Below are 16,091 nucleotides of genomic sequence, written 5' to 3' on the forward strand. Positions count from 1 at the left end.
ACAAGAGGAGCCCTTCAGTCATTTGCAGCAGAGAAAAGCAAATGGCAAGCGTTCTCACAGATGACATTTGGAACTGTTATTAGCGCTACAACGTACAGGCTAAATTCTGCTCTCCCTTGTACCACTGTAATTAGGGGAAAATGGCACTGAAATCAAACAGGCTATTCCTCGTACTTCCCAGGGAACGCAAGCATGGAATCTCCCGCAGCGGTATTTGCTTTTTTATCGCTGCCTCTCCTCTTCTTCACCCAGTCACCCCAGGCACACACTCCGATACATGTTATTTTCTTAAGCCTCACTCGGAAATTATTAGGTGATGATTTCTGGGGATGTGTGTAAGCAAGGAGTAGGATAGGCTGAGACCAGCAAATTTAATTGCATTTGTAATAGGAGATGGGTTCAGATATAAAGCTGCATTTTCCTGTCAGCATTTTAATTATTTTAAGGAATGTTTGCCTTGACGTACTTTAGTGTTCTAATTTATCTAGCGCTGAAAAATAACACCCAATTCACTGCAGAATCGACGCAGACAAAAATGAACATACACTGCCTTTTGGGAGATGTTACGTTGGATACATGGCAGATAACTGCTACGAGGAGAATAAATAACTCAGGAGACAGAAAATGTTATGGAGGTGCCTTTATTTTTCAGTCTACTTCAGCTTCCCTCTGCTTAGTACAGAATGAAAACTGGTGCAGTCATTTATTGTCTTATATCCAGAGAGGTGGACAGTCTGGAGTTATATTCATATGGACAGTTGGATATATTGCTTATACCAACACCAGAAAAGCTTAATTGCTTTTGAGAAGGAGCTCAATAACTTTATGAAAGATTAAACAATGTTCTGTCTGTGAAACACGGATCGTGAAGCTGCAGTCAATGACCCTGGAGACTCCTCTCACTCCTCCGTACCTCTCGAGCCGTGGGGGAAGGACTGTCAGTACCGTGCCAGATCAATGATCTGCATCTTCTGCTGCTCCGGCTTCAACTGTCACCTGCTCTTGGTGTTTTAGAGGAAGGGTAAGTAAATAAAATACAGCTGGACAATTGTGCTTTTAAAGGGAAATTCCTTCCTTGCCCTTGCTGACAAGCAGCTGAAACATAAAATGTCATTATAGTCAGTACTTGTCCTGAATGCCTCAGAGAGAGCTTTATGACTATGCTTCTCTTTCCTTTGTGGCACCCAAAAGGAAGGAATGAACAATGGGGGGGAGCCTGCTGACACCCAGGCCTAAAGGGGCCCTTGCACGGGGGCCTTCCCCAAACTCGATGCCTGTTGTTTCTTCAACCTGACCGGGAAGATGGTCCCTGACAGACCGCCACAGACCACCTCTCCTCGTGGAGAGCTTTGAGTAAGCTGAATGGACTTCCCACCCAGGAAATCGCATCTCATTCCCTGGTAACACCTACACCATCTCAAAATGTCCGCCACCGGGTTTTAATGTACACTTATCACCAAGTCCCAAAGCTCACAGTGATCATGTATTGTCTCCGTACAAGTGGACTGGCACAGAAGACCAGGGGAAACGGTTCCCTGTCACAGGAAAAGCGTGCAGCCACCACGCTCATTCGAAAAACCTCTCACTCACAGAAACTGCCCCTCAGTGTGCTCCTACTTCCAGCTCACTCTGACCCAGCTGGCGGCTCTCACAGCCGGCAGGCAGCGCTGGGGCCGGAGGTTTCTGTGCGGAGACCCGCCCCGCAGCGCTCCCATCCGGGCACTCAACGCCGCTCTGCGCGCCAAACCGCCGGCGCGCGCTCCCTCAGCCGCCGCTCGGCGGCGCCCGCCCCGCCCTCTAACGGTCACTCGCGGCGCGCGAAGGAGGCGGTGCCCGCGCATGCGCGGGGGGAGGAGGGGCGAACGAGTCCCTAACAACGGGGCGGGTTGGCAGGGCGGCGGCGCGTGCGCAGCAGGGTGGGGCGGGCTCGCGCCGGCCCGCGGCCCCGGGGCGGCCGCTGCGAGGAGAAGGGGGCCGCCCGCTCTCCCGCCCGTCCGCTGCCATGGAGCCGGGAGAGGAGGAGGAGGAGGACGAGCGGGTTCCTGTGAGTACGGGCTCTGCGGAGGGGTTCGGGCAGGCGGCCTTTGGGGGCAACGCGGAAGGGAGGTGGTAGCTTCTCTGAGCAGCCCCTCTCCGGCCTTGGGGACGGAGGGGGGGTGTGCGTGGTGGGTTCACTCGTGTTTCTCCTTCCTTGTGGGTGGAAACTGGCCTGATGTCGCCTTCTGCCCCGGGAAGGGGCTATCACTGGCTGATTCTTCTGCCCCAGAAAAAGGGGGATGCAACTGATCTCAGAGGCCCCCCTTTTTCCTGCCCTGGAGAAAAGGGGGGCTGTGACCGGCCTGATCCCTCTCCATCCCCTTTATTCTCCCCTGGGAGAAGGGTGGCTGTAACTGCCCTGATTCCCCCTCCCCTCCTGAGAGGACGGTGTGTGTGTAATTGTCCTGTTTCCGTTGTGCCTTATTCTGCCCTGCAAAGGGGTGGCTGCTTGGTCACTAACCCTCCTGTGAAGTCAGAGCCAGTCGGGCTGGAGTGACCCCGTGGAGCCATTCACGCCCTAGAAGGGCTCATACATGGCTCTGTGCACTTTGCTGTGTTCATATCAATGCTGGAGATGGGGAAGAGGAGATTTCTGGAGATCATGGTGTCCCATCATGCCCTGCCATCCCCATGTTGAACATCTGCTTGAACTTGCACCTTGTAAAAGCATTGGGAAACTTCTTTCCTGTGGTGTTGCACTGTTCTGGCACCTGGTCTTAACTGTCCCACTGTTCTCATGGTGGTTTCCAGAAGTGTAAAGGGCTTGTAGAACCTGCACAAGTTTTGACTCTTGCAAACTGTTGGGAGGCATCTTTGTGCAGGGTACTTGAACAGCTGATGTCAGACACTTGAGTCTGGAGGTGTTTATGGATGTCATGTCCACAGTTTTGTTTTAGGAAAGGTACAAGAGGACAACCCAAAATGAAAAGTTGCGAGGATCAGACAGTGATTGCTCCAGAGCTTCACCCCAGAGCTCTGAAGGAACTCGGAGGTGCAACAGCCAAATGGCAACCAGTGGTAGATGGCATATCCATTTTCACAAACGTTTCCTGGGAAGAACCACGGATTGGCATGGGTTTTAATCTTATCAGGAAAAATAATAGAAACTAAAACAAAGAATGGAAACAGCCATGTGAATAAATATGACATATTAAAGGCAAGTCCAGCCTCAACAAACGTGAATATGGGGACTCGGATAGCCTAGTCTTAATTCGGTTTCCAAAAGCCTTCTGCTGAAGGACCTTCACCATATATTTTCAGGAAGGCCAATTTGCCACAGAATAGAAGGGATGGTTCTTGGAATACTATGTATTCTTGTATATATTTAAGTAGAAATGAAGTTCATTTAAATGCTGATTTACAGACAAATTCACAGTTAACTTTACGATTCTAAGTTGTATGTGATGTTATGGACCAGTGAACTTGCCTCCTGCTTCTTGTTTTACCTTCAAAGTATTCATTATAGGTCAGTTTATTTTGATCCTTTCCAGGTGTCAAGTTTTATTGTTTTACGGTGGCCACTGCTTCCTTCTCTGCGTTTGTTTTGCACTGTGGTTTAATTGCTGCTCTGACAACCGGAGCTCAGCTCTGGGAATACCAGATGGAGCTGAGCCAAGCTTGTTGCTAGTGTGCTGCTGCTCTTCTGGGTCAAGGGGATGCAGGTGCAGATAGACAGTAGGCCAGGCGGATCTTCTGTCTGTCGTAGTATGGCTGCTCTTACACCTTTATTGTATATTTCTGTTGCAAGATACTATTTTAGCTATAATTTCAATTGACAAAGAGAGAATAACACTGAAAACTTATGTTTGTAACTTGCAACATGCAAGGCTGTAGTTTCATGAGTGCCATATAAATCAGCAAGCCCCAGCTCGCCTATCAGACGAAGTCACCTGTGCTGCTGTGCCCTGGTTACTTGCTGTTGCCTCTGTGTTGTTTTGTCACGTATTCCAACAGGCAACAAACCAGCGCAGCTAGGCAGTGGACTGTTAACTGTGGTTTAGGTTGGCTTAAGAAACATCTACATCTTACCTCAAGTTTTTGCTTACTGAAGAGAGACTGGGACTGTATCCCAAAAGTGCCAGTTTATCGTCATTTCAAGACATTATGGAATTTCTGGCATCAGGCTGTAAGAGTGAAAAGAAATTCTATAACCAACATAGTGATACTTTTTACTGTTTATGCTATTTTTTGTTTTATCAGTGAAAAGACTTTGTCTGTTTCCTCCTTTAGTTTATTTTTGATTATGAGGATGATTTAAGCACTGTCCTGCAAAGTTTTTGATTCTACATTTAGCTAAGCAGAGATGTTACAAATAAGATCCGTTAGGATCAAGTTTTTAGTTCTCATTCTTAAATGCTGCAAATTGATGGCTACATTCCAGAAAGTGCATCATTAATAGAAAGTTTTCTTTCTCCTTTTTTTTTTTTTTTTTTTAAGCTAAGTAGAAACTTCAAACTAAGGTACTTCTGACACAGGTACCTTTTATTTCAATGGTAATTTAGTGTGGAAAATATAAAGGAATGAGCATTTCCTTAAAACTCAGAGGATAGTACAATACAAATTACAGCTCTTGTAAGTATGATCTAAACGAAAAAGAAATTAAAAATCAGGGGATACTCATTACTTTTTCAGTGGTCCAAAGCTCAGAACGTAAAGAAGTAGTTGACCTTCTCATTACATAAAAGCATTCAGGAACGTGGTAAAATGCTCATGTTGGATTTGGACAGCAAGCAGTTAAAGGATTTTTGCACAGGAATGAAAATAAGATGGCTAAGCTACCTTGTGTGAAACTAAATTTTGTCTTTATTTGCAATAAGTAGAGAAGGGGTTGATGCTTGGAGGAAAGTTAATAGTTTTGATTATTAGCTGTTAGATTGCTGAGGTGGCTGTAGCAGTGTTAACATATTAGGAATTTAGTATGTTCTTATAACTGGAAATTAGGCTCTCATCTAGGCTCCCTTTCTCATGAGAGGCTGGACCAGGTGATCTTTTGAGATTCCTTCCAACTGAGCTATTCTATGATTCTATGAAACCCAAAATAATTAGTTCCAAATTAATAGAAAGAGGAATCCAGCTTCAGTTCCAAAGAAATGGGATAAACCATGGTTTCATTTAAATCTTCCTTCCTTAGTCTGTGTGCCTAGTAGAAGAACTTATGGGTGAGAGGTAGGGCCTGGGGTGGTAGAGGCTCAAGAAAGTGACTGCTTAGGTAAACTGGACATACACAAGTCCATAGGGCTGGATAGGGTGTATCTGAGGGTGGTGGTGGAGCTGGCTGGTGTCATGAAAGACCCCTCTCTATCTTTGAAAGGTTGTGATGACTGGGGGATATTTGTATAACTGCAAACAGGTTGACGTTATGTTCTTTTTCAAGAAGGGCAGGCAAGAGGACCTGAAGAACTACTACCCAGTTAGCCTAGTCAGCTGTTCAAAATCTAACTGGTGGCGTTCCCCCGGAGTCAGTCCTTGGGCTAATGCTGTGTAATGTCACCACTGGTGACCCAGATGGATGGATGCACTCACATTGAGTTTGTGGATAACAGCAAGTTGGAGGTAGTGGATGATGTGCTGGAGGACAGGGCTGCCATTTAGAGGGACCTTGGCAAGCTGGATTAATGGCCCAAGAGGAATTTCATGAGCTGCAGCTATGAAAAATGCAGAGTCTTTCTCACTGAGAAAGAAAATCCCTGTACATCTGTACCAACAGGTGGCCCTTCAGAGAAGAGCCTGAGGACCTGCTGGACAGCAAGTTGAATATGAGTTTACAGCTTACTCTTTGCAGCAATGAAGACCTGCCATGCATTGGGCTGCATTAATAAGAGCAAAACTGGCAACTGGAAGGAACTGAATATTCCCTCTTCCTGGCCGCAGCTGGATCCTCTCTCTTGTTCTCGCCTGCCGGGACAAGAAAGAGGTCAACAAAGAGGCTTGAGTATGGAGGAGGCCACCAAGACAGTCCGGAGGCTGGAGTACATTGTGCATGAGGAGAAGCTGCGGAGGTTGGGTTTGTTTGGCCTGGGGAGGAGGAGGCTGAAGGTGAGGATCTGGCAGTGGTGCTTCCCTGCCAGAAGAGGGATTTGGAGAAGGCAGAGGAAGACTTTTCTTGGAGGTGCTCGGTGACAGGACAAGCAGCAGTGGTGATGTGTTACAGTAAGGAGAAATTCTAGCTGGAGACAAGGAAGTCAGTTTTTCACGAGAGGGTGGTGAAGTGCTGGGCCAGGGCCCACAGAGGTGGTAGAATCTGCATCCTTGGAAGTAGTCCCAAGTTGACAGGATGAGGCCTGAGCAACCCGATCTAGCCCTGAAGTTAGCCCTGCTTGGAGCAGGAGGTTGGACTAGGTGACCTCCAGAGGTCCCTTCCAACCTAAGTTACACTGCGATTACATGAATAGAACTTCTACTTCAGGCATTAAGGTGTATTACAGTAATCGGCTTTCAGATTGCCCTACGGTGTCCACGGCTGAGGTGTGACTTGAACAGAGTGCTGTCAGCCTTGGAAGCCTTACTGGCCTAGGAAACTGAGCAAAAAAAAAAATAAACAGACTTGTTGCAGATGAGAAATGACTAATTTTCCACTTGTCCTTTTAGGACATCCCGTAAAGCTATTGATGTTATAAACTTGGCAGTGGAAACGACTATTTTTAAAAGGTTCAAAATGATGCACTAGCGATTTTTGCAGTGTCAGCATATGTTGTGTACACATATACAGGTTACCCTTCTGGAATGCTTTCAGCACACCCCCGACAGTTTACTGTCTCCTGAATCTTCCCTTGTTGTATTTGAGATCTGCTGCGCTGGTTCTGATCTCTCGTGGCTGTTCGAGAGCCCAGTGTTTGTTGCATGAAAGTGGTAAAGCAGTTCAGAATTTACATGGCCCCTGACATACTGGTTGGTCGTGCCAGACGGGAATGGAGTGGGTCTGCAAAGTACTGCTAGCATGCCAGTCCTTATTGAAAAAACAAGGTACAGCTTAAATAATTTGTTTCTCATACCTGACAGCACCAAATCATTGTTACATTTTTTTGAATAATTTTTTTGACATCTATGTTATTTACTGGTATGTTCATAGGCGAACTTCTAATGCTGAATGGTTTGCAGACAATGGGAATTTTGTTTCTGATTTCAGTAGCTGGACTTAAATGCTAACAGTTTTCATACAACTTGTGGTAGTGGGCTTCTGGCCAAAAAATCCTCTGATGTAAAGACTTATTCTGCATTTGAATGAGACTTTTTTTACTTTGTGTTCTGACACACAAAGTAGGGTTGATACGGACTATAAAGCCACGATAAATTAAATTGTTGGGTTATTGTGAAATGCATTTGCATTTATGTAGCATTAAGGAAATTGTGAGTTTGCATGTAGCCTTTGAAATGCTTTTGTCAACAGTTGCTTTGCTTTTCCTTGACCCTTTGTTACAAGCTGATAGTTGCTCCGTGAAAGGAGCAGGTAGGTATAAGACAGTGAGACCTACACTCGTTGTGTTCTGGCAAAATTGTTTCTTTAATCTCCTGGGACACAATGGTCAATTCCGTGTTTTAACAGGTAAATGTGTGCCTGTTTCTCCATGTTCGTTTGTTCCTTCCCCACAGCCGGGGAGGTCCTTGCCCTGCAGCAGTGGGGTGCTGACTCCACGTAGCATGAGGCTTGCACTGCACTGTCCTTACAGGTGACGGGAGGGAGCTCACACCTCAGCTTTCTTCTGCTTCCTAAGGCTTCCCAGACCGGGGAGAAAGCCATGCTACAGGCTGGAAAGCTTGATTTAGGTATATTTTGTGACAACTTCTTACAGCTTTTTAAAAGTTATTATATTCAAATTGTATGTGGTAAACTAATGGACAAATAAGAACAAGAACCTTTTAGTATGTCGTACAAGTTGTGCAGCTGTGAAGAAACCTCCAGGGAAAGGGTTGCCGTCATATGTGCTTTGTTATTCAGTTATTCAGCAGATGTGCTTGGGGTTTGTAGGATGGGGACTTTTCTGCATCTGTATTCAAAACTAATTGTGTATACAGTCAGTCAAATTCATGCTTGTCTGAAATATAAAATGTTGTTTATTTAATTATTCATTAATTGTGGGTTTTATATTGTATGCTTGTTTATCCACTAGGAGTAGGCGATAAAAGCACAGAAAAGCAAGAATTTAGAACAAACTATTTGAAATGATTTGAAATAAATTGTTAAGACAATACCCAGTGTGACTGTTAAGGACAATTGATTTCAAACCCGTTTAATTATCATCTTTGAGAGTGTAAGTGATCTAGTAGCTATAAGGGGTGGCGGAGTATGATTGTATCATGACCTCAGAAGAGTTTTTGATCTTGAGATGCACTGAGAAAATATGCAGCAAATTTGGAAGGCATTTCAGGTACAGTTTTTGATGTTTTTTCCTGGCTCATTCTTGTTAAGTATTTTCATTGATGAATCGCGTGATTAGTAGATGGTGAGACCTAGATAGCCTAGTAGATAAGGCTGTGCTGGGAAAAGCGATAGATGCTTTGGAAAATGGTATCAGAATTGGGAATGTTCTTGACAAAACGGGGAAAAATAAGTCCTGAAGTTAGCAAGATGAAATCCAGCAAAGGCAAGTTCAGAGTGGGATCTACCTCTAGCACAGTTACATGATTACCTTAATTTGGTGTAAATGCTTGCTGATGTTGAAAGAGTTGGTCCTGAACTCCACTGCCTGTTTTTGCAGGGTTGATGATTTTGCAGCTGCATGTTCAGATGGCTAAGGAAACTGAAACACAGATTTATACTGAATTAACCTGGCCATGTACCTCTGATTTTTAGGGGGGAGAAATGAGATGAGATGAAGTGAAGTGCTTGGGAGAAATTATAGTGTGTTTCTGATGTTTTGGGAAGATAGATTGTTAGAATTACTTGTCTAGATAGTTCTGTTTCCCATATCTCTCTAGATCTTTTTCTTTGTTGTGCTGTGTTCTACTGTATGATATTTTTAATGGGATATTTTCAGTGGTCTATGGGTCAGAATAAAGTAAGGAGAGCTAAGCCTGGATATTCAAACTTTCAGTGGTTCAAAACTGAGAAACGTTCGTTTTTCTTTCTATGAAATGTAGCATCAGTTAAGAATGCCAAACAGGATCTGCTGTTCCTACCATTTAAGTTAATGGCACTGTGTTGTCTGGGGGTGGTTGTAGTTGTTCAGCCTTATTTTTGTCTTTTCCTCTCATTATGTATTTAGCAGAAAAAGCTAACTTTTGTTGTATTGGATTTCAGGAAGAAAAACCTTGTTAAATTTTCTTCATTTGAGTTTAATTATATGGAAGCCCTCAGAGATGATTATACTCATTTACTAAATCCTAATTTATTTCTTGCTTGCACCTGCTTTGTTATGAACCCTGTGACTTGGTATGCACAGTGCTAATATGTGGCAGATCTCTTCCATTGTGCTGTTTCTTTAATATTGCTCTTCGGTATGAGGATTAAAAATGAAATAATGAAACAGAATGTGCTGTTGCCCATTTCCTTTGCTTCCTTCCAGCTGCTAACCCATGAGGTCCCAGTGACTTGGCTTTCTTTGAAAAGGAAAGATTATTTCCTTTATGGTGTTTTGTTAATGCTGTGTCAGGTTCCTTTAAAGAGCAATGCTAAATGCATAGCACAGCCTGATGAGTGCAAGCACGAGAAACTACAGCTGATGAGTGTGTGGGCCTTAAGCCCTGCCACTTTAAGCTGGGCTATTTGTTATGTGAAAACACAAATCAAGCTCAGGTGCTAGCAGGAGAATCCTACTTGTGTGGGAAGTATTTGACTTCAGGAAGTGATCATCTTTCCTTAAGGTCCTCCTATTACTTCAGTATCTGAAGCATGATTGGCTTTTGATTCTCTTTGATTTCAGAGCATAGAACTTGGATATATGCAGTTGTGGATCTATGCAGTTGTATAAAACTTGCATTTTTTTGTTTTCTTTAAAGGAAATTTTGAAAGAGCAAAGTCCAAAGAAATCTTTGGTTTTTCTGGGAAGATTTTATGAAATGTCTTGGTATAACTAATACAGTTTGTGAGAACCATGGACGTGGTTCTTGTGATGATGTGCAAGAGTTGAATGATTTAAATAGCGGTATTGGCATGGGTAAATGTATTGGTTTCACTGAGCATTTGCTAGGTGGGCTGCTCAGAAGCTGGCACGGTAGGATTGCTTCTTGATTTGTAGAGCTTTTGGCTTATTGGTGGCTGGTTTTTCAGGATGGTTGCCTTCCTGTGAGAATCAGTCATTGACAGTAATTTTTTCTTTCACATGAGATTTCTTGGGTTGAATGTTACTGATGTTTTCTGAGGAGCATGTTTCAGTGGAGAATTCCTGACTAATTATATTTCTTTCTCGGGGCTCCTGCTTCATCTCCCTCCCACCACCCCCAATTCAAATCCTCTTCCCCTCCCACCTCCCAATAGATTTGCAGACAGATCAATAGTTTATGGGCATTTTGATAAGAAACACTGACAGTGAAGTCAGAACTGGTAAACCTGGATGGAGCTGGGAGACTAACAAGGAGTGTTTCTTGCTTTTCTGTCATGATATTTTTTTCTGCTTGCTTAAACAAAAAAGAAGTGTGTTTCTTGTTTAGATCAGGGAGGTGCATGCTACAAAATCATTTGAATTATGTTTTAACAGGAATTGACTCTGTAAATATCTTTTCTCTACAGTTCTGCCACTTCTACAGCCTGCCACTGTGCAGACCACTTTTCACGTTCATGATGCTATAGCATCACTGTGACAATGACAACAGCTACTCACATGAAATATTAAAATAGGTAAAGGGTATCACATTATCTAATTGTGACACAAACATTTATTTCATATCTTATTTCACGTTCTCAGTCATGCTTTAATCTCCTTGGCTTGTGATGCTGTAGGTGTTCCTCTTTTTGACTTTCTCTCATAACCTACAGGCAAAGACAGATGAAATTTTAGAGCATCACATAAGAGATGTTTGCAGCATTATGGTCAGATCAGACTGCTCAGGGAATCAGCTCTGCCACTGATTTGCCATATTGTTGTACACTAAGTTCTCTGTGCCTAGTAAAGGGAGGATAAATATTTATCATGTACATCCTAAAGTAGTGCTGTGAGTCAGTGTTTATGAAACATTTTTGGGTCTTTGCATGGAAGGCACTATGTAAGTACTCTTAGCAACAGTAATACTACTTTGATTCCTTCCTGCTCTTCTGGGTGACTGAATATTTGAGCCTTTGGTAGCTCTGGATATAATTGTACTCTGAATCTTCTAGAATATTGCTATTTGTAGTAATCGCATCATAACTCATTAGCATTTCTCTACCAATTTCTTCTTGAGAAATCTGCATATGATACATCTCTGGCTCTGTTTTCCCAGAATAAGACTGGTCGAACCTATTCCAAATTCTAATGTGACATGAATGGGTTTTGAAAACTGTAAGTGCTAAGGGAGCATTTGGGAGGAGGAAGTACTTCTGTGAAAGAAATGTCCACAAAGTGGAAGCTCAGTTATACTTTATCCTTCTATACTGTCATTTTATCCCCATTTGCCCAAGACTTGTTCAAGTTAAATTCTTTCTCCAAGGAAGATTCTTGCTGACTTCAGTTGATAGTGAATTGTGCTTTTCTTCATTCTGTAATACAATATTTTGGTAAAAGATTAAGATATGAAGCTACAGGTAGAAGAAACTGTTCAGATGATGTTTTTCATGTTATTTTTCTTGAGTGTTGTGACAAAGAATATGTCACTTGAAACTGTACAGGAAAAGGCTCAAATTCAAAGTTCGGCTGTAAGGTTTAATGAAATTATCTTGGTCATATTTTCTTTAGGTTGCCAGTCAACTTTTTTTTTTTTTCCTGAAAGCAAGTTAATCAGTAGGCTTTGGGAACTGGAGAATTCTCTTCATGCGAAGTGGTTCCTCTGGCATGCTTGTGGGTTGAATGAGGGAAGTCGGCAATGCAACTACTGCAGCATGGAAAAAGGATTTTAATTTAAGTGCCTGACAGGTATACGAGTAATTAAATGATTTTGAGAGGAATTGCTCACCATAGGCTAAGGAAGGTCATTTTAAAGGGGAGAATGAAGAATAACATGCACAGTTTGGTTGTTAAGTCTTTTGTTCATTGTGTGCATCTTGAATGCTGTCATTACTCATCTGTTCTAATATCCTCTAGAACACCCACTTAATTAGCCATGCTCAGCATATCTAAATAAAATCAGTACCTTTTTTTTTTTTTTGGAATTAGTTTTCTAGTCACAGTATGGGTCCCTTACCTAATGCTATTAATTTCCAGTTGGATTAATAAAATTGCCCTTTTCTGAAGATGCACGTTGTAAAACCAGATTTTCAATAATAGGCCTTAATTGAATTACCGCATAGCTACTGGAATGCTTTGCCTTCAGAGCTATTGTCACGTACACTTCAGTGCTGCTTCTTTTAATGACTTGATTAGTATGAACAATAGGAACTAGGAGAATGCAACAGAGATTGAAAATATGCATACAGGCTACAATTATTGTCTTTAGTCCTGACACAAAGCCCAGACAAACTTATTTTGTGCTGGGAATTAATTTGGAAGAGTACTTTCTGCGTGGTTGAGTCCTAGTTTCATAGGTGTGATTTACACATGGTCAGTAATAAACATCTTCTTTTTGAGTGCTATAGCTTTTTTAAACTTGGACAAAACTATTCTTGCCATTCCAAGTAATTTACTTTACAGTACTGACCTGTATAGAAAGCTACATCATGTTTTTATTTCAGTAATGCTATTTTTTGGAAGGATTTAAGATGGCATATGGTACTGAAATTCTGGAAATTTTTGTCCTTCCAAAAGCTAAAATTTGTGTGATTGCTATGTAGAGTTGAGGTTTTTGTAACTGTGCCTGAAAAATGCAGGTGTTGCCCCAATGATGTTCTTTAGTTTGCAATTGGGCGATTGAGCAAGTGGTTTATTTTAAAGGAAAAGCCGGGCGTTTAAGGGGTAAAAGGAAAAATCTTGAATTGGAACCCGATCTTACAAGTGAAGTGGGCTGCAGTTTCCGGGGAGGAAGAGTTTAAGGGTTACCTGTTGTTCACGGGCAGATTTGGGGCTGAAGCTAGCGGGAGTCCGTGCGGTGCTTTGCCAGTGGGTCTTGGCAGTCCCCTGACCAAATGCTCTTTAAATGCAAGAGAAGTTCAACCTGGCTTCAGCTCTGCGTGTTCTCAGGCTTAGTAAGGGTGAAAATAAGCTATTCACTGGAAGCTTGGGTGCCTGGTAATTGGGAGTTGGAGGGAAGGTCCAAACTCTCTCTCTGTAGTGACAACCCAGCTCCTGGATAGTCATTATTTCAGGTGTCTCTTCAACAGGTGAGTCAGACTTGAAGGGGTTTTCCTCAGCTTATCTCTGAAATTTGTAAATCTACTCTCTCCGTGGCGGCAGAATTAATGGCTTCTTAGGAACATAAGAGATGGATAAGGATTCATTTGTGATGGCTGTAATTTTTTTTTTGTAGATGGATTGAAGATGTTGTTATGCTTTGTGTAAGAATCACATTCAGCTGAGTTGCCATAAACAGTCAAGAGTGAACTCACCTTAAGTTCCAAGATGGACTAGCAGTCTTGTAATAAAATAAAAAAAAAAATCGTAAGCTTTTATTTGCATCCTTTCCAGCTTTTTAGTGCATAAGAAGAATGAAACAGAATTCAGGTGTCAACTTAGCTAATCTAGTAGGTAATATTCACATTTAAAGAAAACAATCTCAAATGCTGAATTTAACATGTTTCTTTTACATTGAAACAAGTCTGTGTTCTGGACTTTTCTCTAGGTTTGTGTCTGATCTCTTCTCTTAAAATGTAATTAATGTCTTCATGAAAACTCTCTTGGCTTGCTTTTTTTGTGATAAAGGTATGCTCAGTCCATCAAGGTAGATCTGTGCTACTGAATGGAAATTTCCAAATGAATATTAGACCAATTTATCAGAAAATCTATTTAAAAAAAAAAAAAGACAATTGTCACTGGAGGACTTCATAACTGAAGGCACATGTCCAACAGTATTATAATTATTCATGTAGAAGGCAGGCTTCTGGGAAATCATTTGCTTCTTTCTCACTGACCCTCTCCTTTTCCCAGTCTGTGACCTTTTACTCCTGCCTTCACACGTCGCTTGCCCACATTATGGCTCGTCGTAATTCTCACAGCAGCCAGATACCACCAGACAGCAGATACATAATTCACGGTACAGGACTAGGCGGTGGGGAGCTTCCTTCTGCCCCTGCTTGCGCTCACTGCAGTGTTCCTCAGATCCTGCCACTTGCTGCCACTTGCTGGCTTGGTCACTAAAAAATACCTCCAAGGGAGCTTCGCTTCTTAAAAAAATATTATTAGTGAGTTAAATTGGAACTAGAGTTGACATGAGGAAAAGGATGAGGGCAGGGAGGGGTGTTAAAGAGGTGGGGGAGCTACAAGTCCTTCTTCTGGTTGAGGCTTCATATTAAATTGCTGCATTAATGATATTACACGATATTCTCCAATGCTAGTCTCCAGGTCTTTTTTTTTTTAAGCCGATAACTACTTTCCTGGAACATTTTTGTTTGGGAGGAATCTTGGTGTCCCAGAAATGTCTGTTTTCACAATTACATACCATTGTGTTTGAACCTGGCTGTCTGTCTCGTCTGGGGAAAGCTGTTACAGTTGCTGTGACCTCAGGCCTGGGATATCATAGAAGAGAAATTTCATTCTGACTGCAGAACAGCTTTCTCTGTTACCTCGTGGGAAAAAAATGTTACAGCTGCTTTTCTAGGCAGAAGTCCAATTTAACTTCAATTCATGCCCTCAAAGTATGTCAGGTATTGCTAAATTATAATATAGAAATCAACCTAGACTTGCTTTAAGATATTTACATAACATGGCTTTTAAAATTTAGTTTACAACATTGATATAAGTCAAAACCTTCTGTTTTTTATAAAATAACAAATAAATATTAAAAAAAAAAAAATTATAAAACCCAACAACCACTATTAATAAACCAGACAGGACAAATGCCAGAACCTGACTTTGATCAAGGTGATGAGTCTTTTTGGTATTTTGTGATTTACTCAGAGCTGCATGTACATGGGTTGGAAATGAGAAATAAATTTCTGGCCCTCAGAAATGATTGGCTAATGTGCAGAAAATCACGCTCACTGTTTTTGGGGATCTAAAGTGGCAAATGAACCTGCCCCTTTTAGATAAGTTTTGGGACTCTGGATGGAATTTAGGTCACTGCCTAAGTACGTTGAGGTAGTCGTCTAACTTCTGGCGTGGGGAAGGCTTGAGTATTTTATATATTTCATTGTCCATTACTTAAATATATACCTATATTGAAATACCAAGAAATTATTTTCTGTTTTAAAAACACATATTGTTTCTTTTAGCCTATTGCAACAACTCCACCACGTCGTGGCTGGAAGGAGGAGTCCTTAAGCCGCAGCAGTAGCGAAACCCAGGCATCAGTTACCAGTGGGATCTCCCTAGGAGAAGCAATACGTCAGCAAACTGCCGTTAATTGGGTATTTGTATTGTGCTTTGTTTAGGTTGTGGTTGAAGGTTCGTTATGTGATTGAAAATAATATGAAGTGCTTTATCTGTATAATTTAGACCTCCACTGTCCTCGCCCTGTAAAGGTCTGTGTTTCTGTATCTTGGAACTGCAGAAAAATAGGACTATTGTGAACTTTGACAAGTCATCTAGTCTAGTCTTGATCCAAGTGCTACAAACCTTTTTGACATATAATTCAAACAGAATCCCCAGTAGTTTGGGGATATTTTTGGGTTTTTTAATTTTTTTTTTTTCCCCCTTCCCTCTTTCCCCCTTCTGTTTTCTGGTTATAAACCTAGTATATTTTCCAATATAATGTTTTTGTCTTTGCAACAGTATCTTTGATCTCTATTCAGTTTGTAATTTGCTATAATCCTGGTCCTGCTACTGCCTCTTAAATTGTCAGATCTGTCTACCTCAAAATAGCTGATTAAAAAATACATGTTAGTACAGAGCCGTGCTTCAGTTCATGTGGAATCTGATTGCTTTTAGACCTTAGTTTTAATGACTTAGTTCCATATG

General features: G+C 41.9%; 1 protein-coding gene across 10 annotated transcripts in view; it reads left to right on the forward strand.

The window, feature by feature from the left end:
- The first annotated feature begins 1,909 nt into the window (after positions 1-1,909).
- ALMS1 (ALMS1 centrosome and basal body associated protein) overlaps positions 1,910-16,091 on the forward strand; it is a 73,879-nt gene continuing 59,697 nt past the window's right edge. For 7 of the 10 annotated variants that reach the window (XM_075148369.1, XM_075148360.1, XM_075148361.1 and 4 more), the window contains exons 1-2: positions 1,910-2,044; positions 15,407-15,541. Coding sequence is in view for 7 of the 10 variants with exons in the window: in XM_075148360.1 (XP_075004461.1) it covers positions 2,003-2,044; positions 15,407-15,541 (177 nt within the window). In the remaining 3 variants the exon portion in view is untranslated. Of the gene's footprint in view, positions 2,045-10,508; positions 10,811-15,406; positions 15,542-15,567; positions 15,656-16,091 lie in introns of those variants that run through there. The other 3 variants (XM_075148362.1, XM_075148368.1, XM_075148370.1) reach the window with 3 other exon arrangements.

This window comes from Calonectris borealis, chromosome 4, assembly GCF_964195595.1.
Source record: "Calonectris borealis chromosome 4, bCalBor7.hap1.2, whole genome shotgun sequence".
Taxonomy (NCBI): Eukaryota; Metazoa; Chordata; class Aves; order Procellariiformes; family Procellariidae; genus Calonectris; species Calonectris borealis.